The sequence below is a fragment of the Megachile rotundata genome, chromosome 9 (assembly GCF_050947335.1).
Source record: "Megachile rotundata isolate GNS110a chromosome 9, iyMegRotu1, whole genome shotgun sequence".
Lineage (NCBI taxonomy): Eukaryota > Metazoa > Arthropoda > Insecta > Hymenoptera > Megachilidae > Megachile > Megachile rotundata.
Genome location: NC_134991.1, coordinates 15,829,882 through 15,847,773, shown reverse-complemented (window position 1 = coordinate 15,847,773; position 17,892 = coordinate 15,829,882). Strand labels below are relative to the sequence as shown.

The 17,892-nt window shown below is 40.7% G+C and overlaps 1 protein-coding gene across 1 annotated transcript; it reads left to right on the top strand.

Annotated features, from left to right (window-relative positions):
* Nucleotides 1-6,046: 6,046 nt before the first annotated feature.
* On the top strand, nt 6,047-15,925 carry LOC100881131 (facilitated trehalose transporter Tret1). The gene is made up of 5 exons (XM_003703825.3): nt 6,047-6,723; nt 8,523-9,052; nt 10,281-10,586; nt 10,907-11,109; nt 12,158-15,925. The coding sequence occupies exons 1-5, from the start codon at nt 6,642-6,644 to the stop codon at nt 12,450-12,452; spliced, it is 1,416 nt and encodes a 471-aa protein (XP_003703873.2). The 5' UTR covers nt 6,047-6,641; the 3' UTR covers nt 12,453-15,925.
* Nucleotides 15,926-17,892: the final 1,967 nt, after the last annotated feature.

Below are 17,892 nucleotides of genomic sequence, written 5' to 3'. Positions count from 1 at the left end.
ACGGCGCGTAGAGTAATGGCGCGTGGAAGTACCACGCGTGGAATTACTACGCGTGGAATTACTATGCATGGAATTACGGTGCGTGGAATTACAACGCGTAGAGTAATGGCGCGTGGAAGTATCACGCGTGGAATTACCACGCGTGGAATTACGGTGCGTGGAAGTACGGCGCGTAGAGTAATGGCGCGTGGAAGTACCACGCGTGGAATTACTACGCGTGGAATTACAGTGCGTGGAACTACAGCGCGTAGAGTAATGGCGCGTGGAATTACTATGCGTGGAATTATGGCGCATAGACTAATGGCGCGTGGAAGTACGACGCGTGGAATTACTATGCGTGAAATTACTGCATTTGGAAGTACGGTGCGTAGAATAATAGCGCGTGGAAGTACCACGCGTGGAATTACGACGCGCAAAATCTCAATTTTCTCGTGGAATGTTTTCTCGCTTTCCTTGAACCTTGTCGCGGTTCTGTCCTGACCACGCGTTCAATTTCCCATGCAATAAAAACCACGAGAAATGTTGCAATTTACATATCAGTAACATTATAATTCTATCAAGAACATACTCTTCGTTTCAACAAATCGCACGATAGATAAACATTTTTCCAAGTCATGTACACACTATCGGAAAAGAAGCGATGGAGGTTGAACGCGAGTTTTTACCTCCATTCGAGGCCTCAGATCCTGAAAAAACACGAACGTAAAAAGACGATCGAAAGTGACTCCATATTCCCGCGCGAAAATAAATATTTTTAAAATCATTTTACGATTGCTGCTCGTTGATCGACTATTTATAGACTACCTCTTTCAAGGAGAAGAACCAACACAATTTCTCCTTGTCAAAACTTACAGGATATCCGGGATGTTGGGGCTGCTACGTCGTACACACGTCTCCTTCAGCGACAGCTTCGTACAAGGAGAAACAGGAAATGGCGAAGAAACTCGTTCCGTGAATTTCATGCTTCTGCGAGAGTGCGAATGACAAATTTCAGCTATGGTAATTAGAAATACTTAATGACTGAAGATTCTTTGTAATCTTTTGTTCTATTGTTCTTAATGGAAAGAATATTTACGATGAACTGTTAAGATTCATTTTTGGAAAAAATATTTATGATGAACTGTTAAGATTCATTTTTGGAAAAAATATTTATGATGAACTGTTAAGATTCATTTTTGGAAAAAATATTTATGATGAACTGTTAAGATTCATTTTTGGAAAAAATATTTATTATGAACTGTTAAGATTCATTTTTGGAAAAAATATTTATGATGAACTGTTAAGAATCATTTTTGGAAAAAATATTTATGATGAGCTGTTAAGATTCATTTTTGGAGTAAAGATTAATGATGAATGAACTGAATTATGAATGAATTAAATGAATTATTGAAATTCATTTTTGGAAAAAATATTAATGACGAATGAACTAAATTAATGAATGAATTAAATGAATTATTGAAATTCATTTTTGGAAAAAATATTAGTGATGAATGAACTGAATTAATGAATGAATTAAATGAATTATTGAAATTCAGTTTTGGAAAAAATATTAATGATGAATGAACTGAATTAATGATGAATTAAATGAACTATTGATATTCATTTTTGGAAGGAAGATCAATGATGAATGAACTGAATTAATGAATGAATTAAATGAACTATTAAAATTCAGTTTTGGAAAAAATATTAATGTTGAATGAACAAAATTAATGAATGAATTAAATGAACTATTGAAATTCATTTTTGGAAAAAATATTAATGACGAATGAACTGAATTAATGATGAATTAAATGAACTATTGAAATTCATTTTTGGAAGGAAGATCAATGATGAATGAACAGAATTAATGAATGAATTAAATGAACTATTAAAATTGATTTTTATAAGAAGCATTAATGACGAACAATTAAGCTTAACTTTTGTAAGAAAGCTGCATCAATTTGCAGAATTTTCGGAAATGACTCTCCCAAGTCCTCCAGATTTCCTGAGGACGTCTCCGAAGATTTTCAATTTCTGGTCTAATTGATCCCAGTAACGAGGTAAATTTTCCGCGAACTTTTCCCGTTTGTCGTCGAATGCAATTTCTGCACGCGTTTCTAGCACGCTTAACCAAGATTACTCTATCGATTCGCCGGCGTAATCTCGTCGCTAAATCTGTCGTTTCTGATAACGATCTGTCGTAAGGTACATAATAACCTTGATTTCTAACGTTTGCCAGTGACTAATCTTTCCTGTCATTTTTTCGCAAAATCGTACCATCGCTGTGATAAAAATTGTAAACGTATTCTTATCAGTCGCGATCAAACCGTGATTTACTGGTGGTTTCATTGCCATTTTTAGCGGAGTTTGATAACTTTACTGACTGATTTATCAATGCTATATTACTCGGTATTAAAGTATATCCTTCTGCTTCTGTTACTGTAAGCGACAAAGTACGCGATTTTTAAAAAGAATGGTCCAGTCAACGTTGATTACTCTGCTTGTGACAATCTATTTGTTGAACATGATCGTTTTCGTTTGATGATAAACTTTATCTGGCTCGAATTGTTAAGCTCCTTGATTTATGGGTATTAAACTGTCGCTGAGATAAGAAGCTGAAATCAAATGGAAGACGTTTATGTTTGCGACTGTGATACTCTTAATCTCCTGTAATTTCGACTTCTTTTGTTTGAGGAAGTAATGAGAAAAGGAGAGGTGAAATTTATTTTAGTTAGTCTTTGACAAGTTTTTTTTCATTTCTTCGCGCTGTATTTCCACGCGCCCTAATTCCATGCGCCGAAATTTCCACGCGCTGTAATTTTCACGCGCCGAAATTTCTACGCGCCCTAATTCCACGCGCTGAATATTCTACGCGCCCTAATTCCACGCGCCGAAAATTCTACGCGCCCTAATTCCACGCGCCGAAATTTTCACGCGCCGTAATTCCCACGCGCCGAATATTCTACGCGCCCTAATTTCACGCGCCGAAATTTCTACGCGCTCTAATTCCACGCGCCGAAATTTTCACGCGCCGTAATTCCCACGCGCCGAATATTCTACGCGCCCTAATTCCACGCGCCGAAATTTCTACGCGCTGTAATTTTCACGCACCGTATTTCCATGCGCTGAAATTTCTACGCGCCCTAATTCCACGCGCCGAAATTTCTACGCGCCCTAATTCCACGCACCGAAACTTCTACGTGCCCTAATTCCACGCGCCGAAATTTCTACGCGCCGTAATTCCCATGTGCCATAATTCCACGCGCCGAAATTTGCACGCGCCCTAATTCCACGCTCCGCAATTCCTACGCGCCATAATTCCACGCGCCGAAATTTCTACGCGCCGTAATTCCACGCTCCGCAATTCCTACGCGCCATAATTCCACGCACCGAAATTTCTACGTGCCCGTAATTTTCACGCGCCATACCTCCACACTCCGTAATTTCCAAGTAATTTATATTAAGGAATATAAATTCTTTTCAGGCTTGAAGCTGTCGCTCTCGCGTCTGCGGATGCGTAATCCTCATGCTCTGATTAGTTCATGTTTTTCCTTAATAATTCAAAAACGAAGCTTCAAACCGCATTTTTGCAAAGGAAAATCTTATTCAGAATCACGTCAGCTATAATTTCAGGGACCTACAGTAATTGTGAAAGACCCTGTATATTTCAGGTGAATGTTGACAATGTACTTTTGATGTATTTTGAAGCTGCGGTATCGATTCAACACCGGTAATGTATTGCGAGGATAATGTATTGCGAGTAGTTACCTCCGCCACGCAATAATTCAATATATAATTACCAAATAACGAGCCTCATGTGTACCTTATCAGTGAAAATTATTGCGGCTGCGAATAATGGCTACACCGTGGCTTGACTGCGGTTTGCCCTGGCTAATTGCCTAACCAAGATAGTTTTGCTCCCCACAAATTGCAAAATGCACCGTTCTACGAAATCTCGTCGAAATGAGTCTAAAATTCGTAATAGCCGGATTTCTCTTCCATAACCGACGTTTTTGCCATCTCTCCAGATTTCACCGAATAAATTCTTCATTCGGCGAATCTCGTAAGCTTTCGGCAATGATGGAATTATGGAGGATTAAAATTGTAATCGATATTTGCGAGTTACGTAGAATATGAATTTTTCTAGACTAAAGGACAGGAGAAGGACGGTTATCGTAAACATGTTATTCGTTGCAATGAAAACCAACGATCAACACATCGGTATCGATATCAGTGGAAATTGAAAAAAACGAGTCCCACCGTGTTGGAAACTCTAAAACTGATCGAGTATTTCAATTATTGTCTCGAATTTCAATTACGATCGTCTTCGACGAATGTGTACTAACCTACGTTCTAAAAGATGGTTTTGCAATGCACGTATTTTTGTGTGAAGTGTTACGATTACAACGATAACGAGATAACTCAATATTATGTTTACATATATTTATCTGAACAAAAGTTACGTCACAACTAACAATCGTACGAATCCCCTTTTACAAAAAGATAAACGCTTCACTAAATGTAACAGATATTAGGATTTTGTAGGACAGGTATTAAACCTACGTTTAACAGCTTTTACCTTTCGACCATGTTAACAAACGCTACAGAGGCTTCGTAAAAAATGCAAAATCCGAATGCATCGCGCGTAGATTTAAAAGCGCTTTTCATTTCTGCCATTCTATGTAAAAATTCCACGTTTGAAAATTGAACTGTCTGTCAAATGAACATTGTTACCGGTTATCAATGATACGACAGCATTCCAATGGTTTTTGGAAATTTATTCGCAATTCGTATTCGTTCTCGCGCTTCGCTGATTCTTCGTATTTCAGTCTTAAAGTGGACGTCACAAAGTGAAAGCTCGAATACCTTTCCAAGCTCTTTTCAACACTTGATGGCTGTAAATCGCAGGAGCAAGCATCCAATTCCCGGGATCGGTATGTCTTTGAAAGGATAGAAGAGTGTCTGGGAAACGCATATTTCTGGAGAAATTGACGGAAGTGCAGATACGAAGAAGATTTATATTTTATAATAATTATTTCTACGCTTGGAGTTATGAATCGTCGAATTACTGTGCGATGAAGTACGACGAGGTGAATTATTACGTGGATTTACGGCGTGTTGAATTACGACGCGTGGAAGTATGGCGCGTAGAGTAGTGGTGCGTGGAATTACAGCGTATAGAGTAAAGACGCGTGGAAGTACCACGCGTGGAATTAGTACGCGTGGAATTACGGTGCGTGGAAGCACAGCGCGTAGAGTAATGGCGCGTGGATTACTACGCGTGGAATTACGGCGCATAGAGTAATGGCGCGTGGAAGTACCACGCATGGAATTACTACGCGTGGAATTACGGTGCGCGGAAGTACGGCGCGTAGAAGTACCACGCGTGGAATTACTACGCGTGGAATTACGGTGCGTGGAAGTACCACGCGTGAAATTACTACGCGTGGAATTACTACGCATGGAATTTCGGTGCGTGGAAGTACCACGCGTGGAATTACTACGCGTGGAATTACTACGCGTGGAATTACGGTGCGTGGAATTACTACGCGTGGAGTTACGGTGCGTGGAAGTACCACGCGTGGAATTACTACGCGTGGAATTACGGTGCGTGGAAGTACCACGCGTGAAATTACTACGCGTGGAATTACTACGCATGGAATTTCGGTGCGTGGAAGCACCATGCATGGAATTACTACGCGTGGAATTACGGTGCGTGGAAGTACGGCGCGTAGAAGTACCACGCGTGGAATTACTACGCGTGGAATTACTACGCGTGGAATTACTACGCGTGGAATTACGGTGCGTGGAAGTACCACGTGTGGAATTACTACGCGTGGAATTACGGTGCGTGGAAGTACCACGTGTGGAATTACTACGCGTGGAATTACGGTGCGTGGAAGTACCACGCGTGGAATTACTACGCGTGGAATTACTACGCGTGGAATTACGGTGCGTGGAAGTACCACGTGTGGAATTACTACGCGTGGAATTACGGTGCGTGGAAGTACCACGCGTGGAATTACTACGCGTGGAATTACTATCCATAGAATTACTACGCATGGAATTACTACGCATGGAATTACTACGCGTGGAATTACTACGCGTGGGACTACCACGCATCAAATTACCACGCGTCAAATTTCTACGCCTTGAAGTACCACATGCCAAATTACCACGCGACAAATTTCCACATAACTTGAATTTCCAACCAGAAAGAACTAAGAACCACTACTGTCCATCTTAACCGAATTTCAACCAGCCCAAGATGATGTAAGCCACCTCACCGTTTCCCTGTCTTTATCGACCAATACCTGTTAATCGTGATTTCTAAATCATTTTTCCTTCTGCCCCTAAGCGATAATAGGCTGATAATGATGTACAGATAGTGGCAATCGATATATGATGGACCCCGGAACGGAAACGTTCATTCGGTTTCCTTCGATCGTCTTTGCTGAATCCGAAATATGTGAGTTACCTACTGAACGTCCTCGGTTGATTTGAAGGTGTTCGACTAACCGTGGTGATCGACTCATTTCCCGAAGAGATTCATCGATCCTCGATGTCATCATCGATTCGGTGGAACGTCTCGATTTGACCAGGACACTTAGCGATAACGAACTGTAAACTCGTGATTTGCGCGAACAACCATTAACGAGGAAATGGAGGCCACGGGGATGATTGACGAAACACCAGTTCCTCAGAAAAGCCGGAAGCTGTGGCAGTATCTAGCTTCGATATCCGGTATTTAGAAAGAATATATTTCTCTATCTGTTTTAATTCTTTCGATCAAATAATTGTCACTTATCGGCTATTAAGGTATTTGTTCAAGTACCTTTTTCATTTGTGAAATTAACGCGGGCGATTATCGATCAGATAATCGCGGGACGAATTGGTTTTTATCGATAAAATCTTTGATGAGCCTCGAATTTAGGCTCAAGTTTGATAGTAGCTTTTGTAGTTAAAATGGAAAGAATTATCAAGTCAGATTGATAACATTTGCCGTCTATTTACATTGGAAAGGAGACTCATATTGCAATTTTTGTACGCTCGCATGTACACTCTTCCTTCTTGATCAAGTGTTAAATAGTTAAACCTCGTATCATCCGACGTTCAATTTTAATAAATAATTCAACAGCAAAAGAATGGAAACTCATAAATTTAGTTGCTAGCGTAACATACTGTATGAAATAACGCGTTCACCTACACATTCAAAAATTCCTCGAAAATTTTTTAAATCAGTGTCTTTTCTGTTCATTAATCGCGAAAGATTAAGTAACAGCACACTTTCATACGTAACACAGTACACGTGTAGGATTATCTCTTTCCATTGAAGATACGATCACCAATTTTTACGTAGACGGTCCTCGTGTGTTATCTCGAGGTGTACATACATCATAGGCCGGTGTGGCGCAAGTTAATAATTGAATTGAAGTGTAATGGAAGCAACGCGTGAACATATCTCAAGATAACTGAGCGATTACGCAAGCTATGACCACTTTCGCGAGAATTTTTGATGCAATGAATGAAGTTCTTCCACGAAAGTGAATCTCGAATTTTATCTACGTTCAAGTGTCAAAATTAATCAAGTTAATTAACTTTTTATACTTTGCTTTTCTTAAGTAGACACCTTGGCACTTAAATTATTTAATCTGCTGCTTCAGATGTTTTTCATGACGAGTATGTTGTTTAGAAACAGCTAACTGGTTGATGTTAAATACATTAAATACTGACAGTAACTGAAATTATATTATTAGGTCAAGCAAGTAGAATTGCATTACTAGGTCAAACAACTAGAATTACATTACTAGGTCAAACAACTAAAATTACAAAAAAGTTAAATAATTAGGATGATCAAAAAATTCATACACATTTTAAATAATCTTTCCATAACTCATATCTCATCTGCAACATCCACATCCATCATCAACATCTGCATCCATCATCAACATCCACATCATCATCCACATCAACATCCACATCAACATCCACATCAACATCCACATCAACATCCACATCAACGTCCACATCAACATGCACATCAACATCAACATCCATCATCAACATCTACATCAGTAACTAAAATTATATTACTAGGTCAAACAACTAGAATTACATTATTAGGTCACACAACTAAAATTACAAAAAAGTTAAATAATTAGGATGATCAAAAAATTCATACCCATTTTAAATAATCTTTCCATAACTGATATCTCATCTCCAACATCCACATCCATCATCAACATCCACATCAGCATTCACATCAACATCCACATCAACATCCACATCAATATCTGCATCCATCATCAACATCTACATCAGCATTCACATCAACATCCACATCAACATCCACATCAACATCCACATCAACATGCACATCAACATCCACATCCATCATCAACATCTACATCAGCATTCACATCAACATCCACATCAACATCAACATGCATCATCAACGTCCACATCATCATAACCTCATGCATCACCACAACCTATTTTCCCCCAAAATTTTCTCTTTCACTAACTCAGTTCTAACATTACAGCATGTCTATTAGTAGTCGGGGTCGGAACCGCCCTAGCATGGACCTCACCGGTGCTTCCAAAGCTCTACCTCCCAGACTCGTTCATGGTGCTAACAAAGGAGGAGGGTTCCTGGGTGGGTTCCCTTCTCGCCCTGGGTGCCATTGCCGGTGCATTTCCGTCTGGAAACCTAGCAGATAAACACGGCCGAAAAAAGACCCTCCTCATGTTATCCGCGCCATTTCTGGCCTCCTGGGGAATTATCATTCTGACCTCCGAAGTCTGGCTCCTCTACGCTGCTAGATTTCTGGTCGGAATCGGTGTCGGAGCCGGTTGCGTCGTTGGACCAACTTATATTTCAGAAATTTCCGAAGTCTCGACCAGAGGAACCCTCGGTGCACTGTTTCAACTGTTTCTCACCGTGGGAATCTTCGCTGCTTTCATTCTAGGAAGCGTTTTGAACTATACTGCTTTCGCCGTTGTCTGCGCTGCTATTATCGGACTGTTTCTTGGTACTTTCTACTGGATGCCTGAATCTCCCGTTTGGTTGGTGGTTAGTATTAAGGTTTTATGGATTTGATGATCGTTAGATCGCTGCGCGCTAAATTCCTGCGCGTTAGAGTCCTTTGCGGTGAATTCTCACGTACTGGATTTTCACGCGTTGAATTCTTTTGCGTTAGATTTCCATGCGTTAAATTTTCACGTGTGGGATTACCACGCATTAAATTTTCACGTGTGGGATTACCACGCGTTAGAATCCTACGCGTTAGAATCCCACGCGTTAAATTCCTACGCGTTAGAGTCCCACGCGTTACATTCTCACGTATTAGATTTTCACGCATTAGATTCCTACGCGTTAGATTTCCACGCGTTAAATTTCGACGTGTGAGATTACTACGCATTAAATTTTCACGCGTGGGATTACCACGCGTTAAATTCCTACGCGTTAGAATCCTACGCGTTAAATTCCTATGCGTTAGATTTCCACGCGTTAAATTCCTATGCGTTGGAATCCCACGCATTAAATTCCTATGCGTTAGATTTCCACGCGTGGAATTACCACGCGTTAAATTCCTACGCGTTAGAATGCCACGCGTTAAATTCCTATGCGTTAGATTTCCACGCGTTAAATTCCTATGCGTTGGAATCCCACGCATTAAATTCCTATGCGTTAGATTTCCACGCGTGGAATTACCACTCGTTAAATTCCTACGCGTTAGAATCCCACGCGTTAAATTCCTACGCATTAGAATCCCACACGTTAAATTCCTACGAATTAGAATCGCACGCGTTGAATTTTCACGTATTAGATTTCCACGCGTTAAATTTCCACGTGTGGGATTACTACGCGTTAAATTCCTACGCATTGGAATCCCACGCGTTAAATTCTCACATACTAGATTTTCACGCATTAAACTCTCACGCGTTAAATTCCTGTGCCTTAGGATCCCACGCGTGGAATTCCCTCGCGTTAGATACCCACGCATTAAATTCTCAAATGTTGTATATCTACACGTCAAATTCCCACATATTGTATCTTTAAGCGTTAGATACTCACACGTTGTGTCGCAAAGTATTGAATAGTCAAGAATCTGTATAATAGACAAGAACTATATCTTTGAGAACATACAAAGCGTTATATCGTTATATCAAACAGTAAAGAACTATGTCAGTTATTACATCGCAAAATGTTAAACAATCAAGAAAGCATTTCTGTTGTATCGTGTTATATCGCCGACTACAAGAAACTTGCAATGAAAGCTTTGATATTCCTGTTCCAGGGTCAAAAACAAAAGCAAGATGCCACGGCGGCGCTTAAGGTGCTCAGAGGTGAAGCTTACGACCCCAAAGAGGAGCTTAACGAGATGCAGAAGGAGGCGGAACAAAGTGCCGGTAAAAAACCTTCCATCTTCGACATGCTAAGGTCTCCGGTCTCTAGAAAAGCCATGCTGGCATCCTTTGGCATGATGTTCTTTCAACAAGCATCCGGCGTGAACGCTGTGATCTTTTATACGGTGATGATTTTCGAAGCGTCCGGAAGCTCGATGGCGCCCGAAGTTGCGTCTATCGTGGTGGCTTTCGTTCAGGTTTGTTTCCTACTTCTCGAGATTCTTCTATGTAATAACGATTGAAACTTAATGCAATTTCAATAGGCAATAAATAATATTTTTTAGCGTTAGAGAAAGCACAATATACAATTATTTTTAATGTTCAATAGACAAAACTTTCTGAAGGTTTTAAGTGAAGATTAAAAAAGGAAAGAGTTAAAATGAAGGGTTAAAGATTATTTTTCTCCGATCATAATATTGTAAATAGCTCAAGAAATATTACAGCACAAGTACGAAATAGTAAATATTTTACAAAGCATAGATCATGCCACGCTAACGCTGAACACTGTTCGTTACAGTTGGTGATGTCAGGTGTTGCGGCGTTGATTGTGGATCGAGCTGGAAGGAAACCGCTACTCATGATTTCCACCGGTGTTATGTCAGCCAGTCTCGTCGCGCTTGGATATTACTTCCAGAAGAAAGATAGCGGAAGTGACGTCAGTACGCTCGGTTGGCTGCCACTGACTTCCTTGATCGTCTTCATGATCGCCTTTTCTATCGGGTAAGCGCACAAATGCCGACGATTTCTCTGGGGAAAATAGCGACTGAAACGAGCTGAGAAATCTTACAGATTTCGCAACTTGGATTGTGGAAGTTTCAGTTCTTGGGAAGATGTTTAAGTTTTGTACGTGTGAATTTTGAGATACGTAGATATAATAGGGATTTGAGGATATTTGCATGTAGCTACATATGCATTTGAGGATATGTGGATATAGGTATGTGTGGATTTTAGGATATGTGGATATAGGCATGTGTGGATTTTAGGATATGTGGATATGGATATACATTTGGGGATATGTGGATATAGGTATATATTTGTATACGGATTTGAGGATATGTGGATATCGGTATACATATATAGATTTGAGAATATGTGGGCGTACATATGTGGGTATACATATGTGGATTTGAGGATATGTGGATATGGGTATACATATATAGATTCGAGAATATGTGGACATACATATGTGGATTTGAGAATATGTGGATATGGGTATACATATATAGATTCGAGAATATGTGGACATACATATGTGGATTTGAGGATATGTGGATACGGGTATACATATATAGATTTGAGAATATGTGGGCATACATATGTGGGTATACATATGTGGATTTGAGAATATGTGGATATGGGTACATATAATCTTGAGGATATGTGGATGTGGCTATACATATGTAGATACAGGTCTATATGGATTTGAGGACATGTGCATACAGGTCCATATGGTTTTGACGATATGTGAACACATTAAGATACGTTTTGAGAAAAAGGTGATTCAATCATTTTGAAATCTAACACCTTACAAATTTTAGTAATATGAGTATTCATATTTTAGTAATATGAGGAATTTGTCCTCATATAAACATATGAATTCAAGCACATGTAAAATTGTAAATCCATAAACATTAAATCTTACATTCACAGCAGGTATTACTAAACTTCTCAATATCAAACATAGTTGCTACCCATAGAAGTTTTAACTGCTCATCAAAAAATGCTACAAATTGTTCGTCTAATTAACAGTTCACCCTTTCCGTTCCAGATTGGGCCCAGTACCCTGGATGCTAATGGGCGAACTATTTCCGTCGGAAACCAAAGCAGTCGCATCCAGCATCGCCGTCATGTTGAACTGGTTCATGGTGTTCCTGGTCACCAAAACCTTCCCAGCGATGAACGACGAGTTAGGCACCGACATGACATTTTGGATCTTCGCAGCCATCATGGCTGGCGCGACAGCGTTCACTCACTTCCTCATTCCAGAAACTAAGGGGAAAACCTATCAGCAGATTTACAATGTACTGCGAGGTACTACTCGACCGGTCAAACCTGTCCCTTAACCACCGTTTCTCCAAGAAAAAGCTTATCGAAATGAACTTGTATCGTTCATAAAATTCATTGAAACCTTCGCATCCTTCATATCTAATTAATTTAATTGCCCATCGGTCATCAGTGTGTAATTATCAAAGTTTTAATGAATCAGTTTTTTGCAACGACGTTTCAAAATAGCTAACAAATCAATTACGATGACCCTAGTTAATCGGAGGACCTTGGCTCCCTGATTTTACCAATGTAATTTCGTAACTGCAATTTCTATCGCGTCGAATGATATCGCCGGCTATCGTAAGTGGAACGATATCTCGATGCCTGCTCTTCAGGACGGAAAGATTCTCGGTGCAATGGCGGACTTTTAGCCGCTAAATGTTTGCTGATGCACTGGAAATCTTTTGTTGTGAAGGGAAATAATGGCGCGTGGAATTATGGCGCGTAGAGTAATGGCGCGTGGAAGTACAACGCGTGGAAGTACGACGCGTGGAATTACGGTGCGTAGAGTAATGGCGCGTGGAAGTACGACGCGTAGAGTAATGGCGCGTGGAAGTACGACGCGTGGAATTACTACGCGTGGAATTACGGTGCGTGGAAGTACGGCGCGTAGAATTATGGCGCGTGGAATTACGGCGCGTAGAGTAATGGCGCATGGAAGTACGACGCGTGGAATTACTACGCGTGGAATTACGGTGCGTGGAAGTACGGCGCGTAGAATTATGGCGCGTGGAATTACGGCGCGTAGAATAATGGCGCGTGGAATTACTACGCGTGGAATTACGGTGCGTAGAATTATGGCGCGTGGAATTACTACGCGTGGAATTACGGTGCATGGAAGTACGGCGCGTGGAATTACTACGCGTGGAATTACTACGCGTGGAATTACGGTGCGTGGAAGTATGGCGCGTGGAATTACTACGCGTGGAATTACTACGCGTGGAATTACGGCGCGTAGAATTATGGCGCGTGGAAATACAGCGCGCGGAAGTATGACGCCCGAAATTCCTACGCGTGAAATTAGGCATCGGTATCGCTACTTTAGTAACGCTCGGTATCTACCTTTTTTCTTATTTTCCTGGTCGTCGGAAATGGCGACCGAGAGACGAGTGGCCCACCGGAGAACCAAGATAACGATTGAGGCTATCGAGCGATAGATACATCGTAACTTCTATATTTCTTTATTTCTCTTTTTCCAACAACGGAGCTAACGATGACACAGTTTATCTTTCTTGCAGGGGTCACGGCGACCCCCTAAATCTTTAATTAGAAACTAAATATTAAACTGTAGCTTTCCTTTGCGTCTGACATTTGTGAAACTTTTGACATTAAATTAGATATTGACAATTTTATAATAAATTTAACAGTTTGTAATTGTACAAGTTTGTAATAAACTCGTCACCTTTATTTTCAGCATTGTATAATTGCCTTGAATGTCTTGGAGAGGTGTATGACATGTGTGTCGAGTCATCGGAATGATATCTACGGACTTTTATGTGGACCTATTGTTTATTTTATCGGAGTAACTACTTTGTTAAATTGTAATTACTTTGTTAGATGCGTGAGAGCACGTGTAATCAAAAAGGTGTAATTCTTATGAGTTGTACATTTAAGGAAAATGAAGGTGTAATTAATTATAGGTAGACTGAAAGTGCTAGAACCCTTGCTACGATTAGTTTAAGCTACCAGTTGAGTAGCTTACATTATTGTACTACATTTCACATATCTGGGTCATGTCTGACCCAACAGATGCCAGTCCAGAACCAAAGAAAGCACATATCAATTATTCCCAGTATGCAAAATAGTCATAAATGTAAACGCTTCACCGGTTTTCCTACAAAGCAAGGCAACCCACATAATATTTATACTTATCCTACTTCGTTAATTTCTCCCCGGATTTTCCTGCATTGACATACAAAAATAATTGAAAGCAATCTAGCCGGTTCGAGGACGACGAGACACGTTGGAATGCAACAAGAGTAAATAAACGAAATCACCTACGTCCGCGCGTTTCCACGCCAGGCTCAATTGCATAATGACCGTGACAATTAAATCGCAATTGGCGTCAGAGAGGAAGAACCAAGAAATTCGAAGATATACCTCGTGATGCAACGCATTTCCAGCGAATCGAGTCTCTATCTTTTCCTCCCTCTTAGGATCAAGGCTGTTCCAGGTAGTCGAGAAAGTATGATTGTGACGTCAGGTACTCGACAATCGTCGCCAATCGACACACTTACTTCGATAACACGATGAAATTCACTGATCGTGATTTTTCTGAGTCGACTGTTGAAATTTTCCGAGGAAAACATGAGTTTGCGGCTACTAAAAGCAAATAGCGGTCTTATCGGTTAGAGCTACTATGATACACTATCGAGATGTTTTATAGATTTCATGCGGGGCTATCGATACTTCGTATAGCGTTCAATTATTGCGGGTCTGATTTTTATGTGCTGCATTAGGACGCGTTGGATTACTGCTCGTTTGAATTTTACATGTTGGATTGCTACGCGTTGGATTTCCACGCGTTAGATATCTACGCGCTGAATATCTACGCGTTGGATTCCCACGCGTTAAATATCTGTCCACTGGATTTCCACGCGCTGGATACCTACGCGTTAGATTTCCACGCGCTGGATACCTACGCGTTAGATTTCCACGCGCTGGATATCCACTCGTTGGATTTCTACGCGTTGGATATCTACGCGTTAGATAACCACGCGTTGGATATCTACTCGTTGGATTTCCACGCGTTGGATTCTCAAGCGCAAGATTTCCACGCGTTGGATTTCCATGCACTGGATATCTACGCGTTAGATTTCCACGCGTTAGATATCCACTCATTGGATTTCCACTTGTTGGATATCTACGCGTTAGATTTCCACGCGCTGGATATCTACCCGTTGGATTCCCTAGCGCAAGATTTCCATGCGTTGGATTTCCATGCACTGAATATCTACGCATTGGATTTCCATGCACTGAATATCTACGCATTGAATTTCTACACGCTGGATTCTCACGCGTTAAATATCTACGCACTGGATTTCCACGCGCTGGATATCTACGCGTTGAATTCTCACGCGTTAGATTTCCACGCGCTGGATATCTACACGTTAGATTCCCACGCGTTTGATTTTTACACGCTGCATTGCTACTCGCCATATTACTTCACGTTCGACTTTGCGATGGCTGCGTATTACTTTACGTTATAAATTACGCTATGTGATAATTACACATTGAATTATTACGAGTTAGACTGTCCTATATTAAATTTACAAATTGACTTATTTTATGTATCAATATTTATAGAATCACTATGTGATTAATTGCTCTATGTTCTAAATTACTCTTCATACCTTACTGTGCATATTATTCTACGTGTATCGTCACGTGTAGTATGCATTGAAATATTCTAAGTATTAAATCACACGTTGTATTGCCAAGAATTATTTTATGAATAAAATTACTATATATCTTCACAATTTATATCAAATTTTCCTAATTTCATAAACTGTCCTCCATAATCCTCGCACGGCAATATGACATTGCATTACTGTCCGCCTCCGTAACGACAGTAATGAACGAATTGATAATTACTACCTTTAATCCAAGAAAGCGTAATTAACTTAGGCGAAAGTTGAATCCGAGTGAGGAAAGTTTCCGTTCGATGGGATAATTTATGTGCATTATCCACGTGCATCCTGCACCTGTGATGTAAAAGTTTTGCTTATGCAATCGACAGGAATGCCGAGTGTACGATAAACGATTAGCGATTTTTGAGATTAAAGTTGCACGACTGCTTGAAGCGTGGCTAAGATTTATCTGTTGATTAGAAATCATTTTTAAGACGCAATGTTTACCTACGGTATTGTTTTATATCGTTTGCTGTCGAGTACGTTTGTAATTTCTCGAATTGATTGTTGTTTCACTGGGTATTTTGGAAAAGTACAGAACACTGTAAATACTTTCATCGACAAACTTTAAATGGGGATGTCCCAATTTAAATGGACATAAAAATCCAAAATATTTGTTCAGATGACGACACGCTCGATTACTGTTCTAATAGCCGCTGTTTGTACAAATCGAGGCCATACTCTCCTCCAACAGAAACATCGAACGTCACGAGTGATACGAAGGTAACCAGGTTCGAGGAAAAAAAAATTCACCGAGGAATCCCCGAATAATTTCGGAATGTATTTACGAAACCTGCCTAGCAAGTGTAATAGTACTTCTATGAGGGCCATAGACCCACAGAAAACCCCGAATGACTCACACGATACACATTCGTAAACGCACTTTCACTCGAGGTTGACGTCCTCGGTTTGTCCAAAAAATCCCCGAGCACCTTCGTCATCGTGCCTTCGTCACGGAATTCTCGTCCGTTAGCCCAATTCCGAACAAATACTAGTCTATCGGTCAAAGATAGCCGCGCACGAAGCGAAACTTTCCATGCAACGTGACAGTTTCCACACGCGCGGAATGAACACGCGTCCAAGATGATGCACGGTGGCGCTAAGTTCCTCCAGCGATGAGTCTTCCCTTCTGCCGTAAAAACGAGAAAAACGAAAACATTCCTCTCGATAAATCATCGTCTGGATTGATCGCTAATAACAATTTGATCGTCTGGCGCGGATCAACCGCGCGGACACAAAAGCCACGATTACATTGTTACGGGCCAACGAAACGAGATAACAGGGCCGATCGCGTTCAATTGAACAACGATTTTCTCATTCAGATCACATTCAATTGCGTGACCCCGCTCGTACGAGCGATTGTTCGACAAACGATCCGTGGCCGTGAACGACAGGACCTGGCCATTTTTATTTTGACTCCTTTTCGTTTATGGTTTGCCTATCTACTTCGTGAAGTGAATCATTGATGGTCTATGTCTTGTTTACCTTAGATGAAACTTAGTAAGGTATAATGTAGGAGGATGTAGAGTTCAGAGAATTGGAATAGTAAGGTTTAGCTGTATAACGTGTGGAGATTGATTATATGTGGATGTGATGCGAGGATAGTGGGTAGGGATATCATGAGTGAAGATTGGGCATTGGAGGAACAATGTATGGAGAGCGAACATGTGAAGATTCAATGCATAGAGATTCAGAGCGTAGAAATACAAGGCGACGAAATATGCAGCGTGGAGATATAACGCGTGGGGAATCAACCCGTAGGAATATGGTGCGTGGAGTTACAGTGCGTAGGGATACGAAGCGTAGAAATACAACGCGTGGAGATATGGGACGTGAATATTTAACACGTAGATATCTATCGCGAGGAGATCTGACGCGTAAATATCCAGCGTATGTAAATCTAACGCGTGAGAATCCAACGCGTTGTAATTGAACGCGTGGAAATCTAACGAGTGGATATCCAGCGCGTCGAACTCCAACGCGTAGATATCCAGCGCGTGGAACTCCAACGTGTAGATATCCAGCGCGTGGAAATCTAACGCGTATA

Coding starts and splice junctions, on each gene's coding strand:
- LOC100881131 (XM_003703825.3), top strand. CDS start 6,642: ATGGAGGCCACGGGGATGATTGACGAAACACCAGTTCCTCAGAAAAGC. Junction 6,724..8,522: donor GTATCTAGCTTCGATATCCG/GTATTTAGAAAG, acceptor CTAACATTACAG/CATGTCTATTAGTAGTCGGG. Junction 10,587..10,906: donor TCGTGGTGGCTTTCGTTCAG/GTTTGTTTCCTA, acceptor TGTTCGTTACAG/TTGGTGATGTCAGGTGTTGC.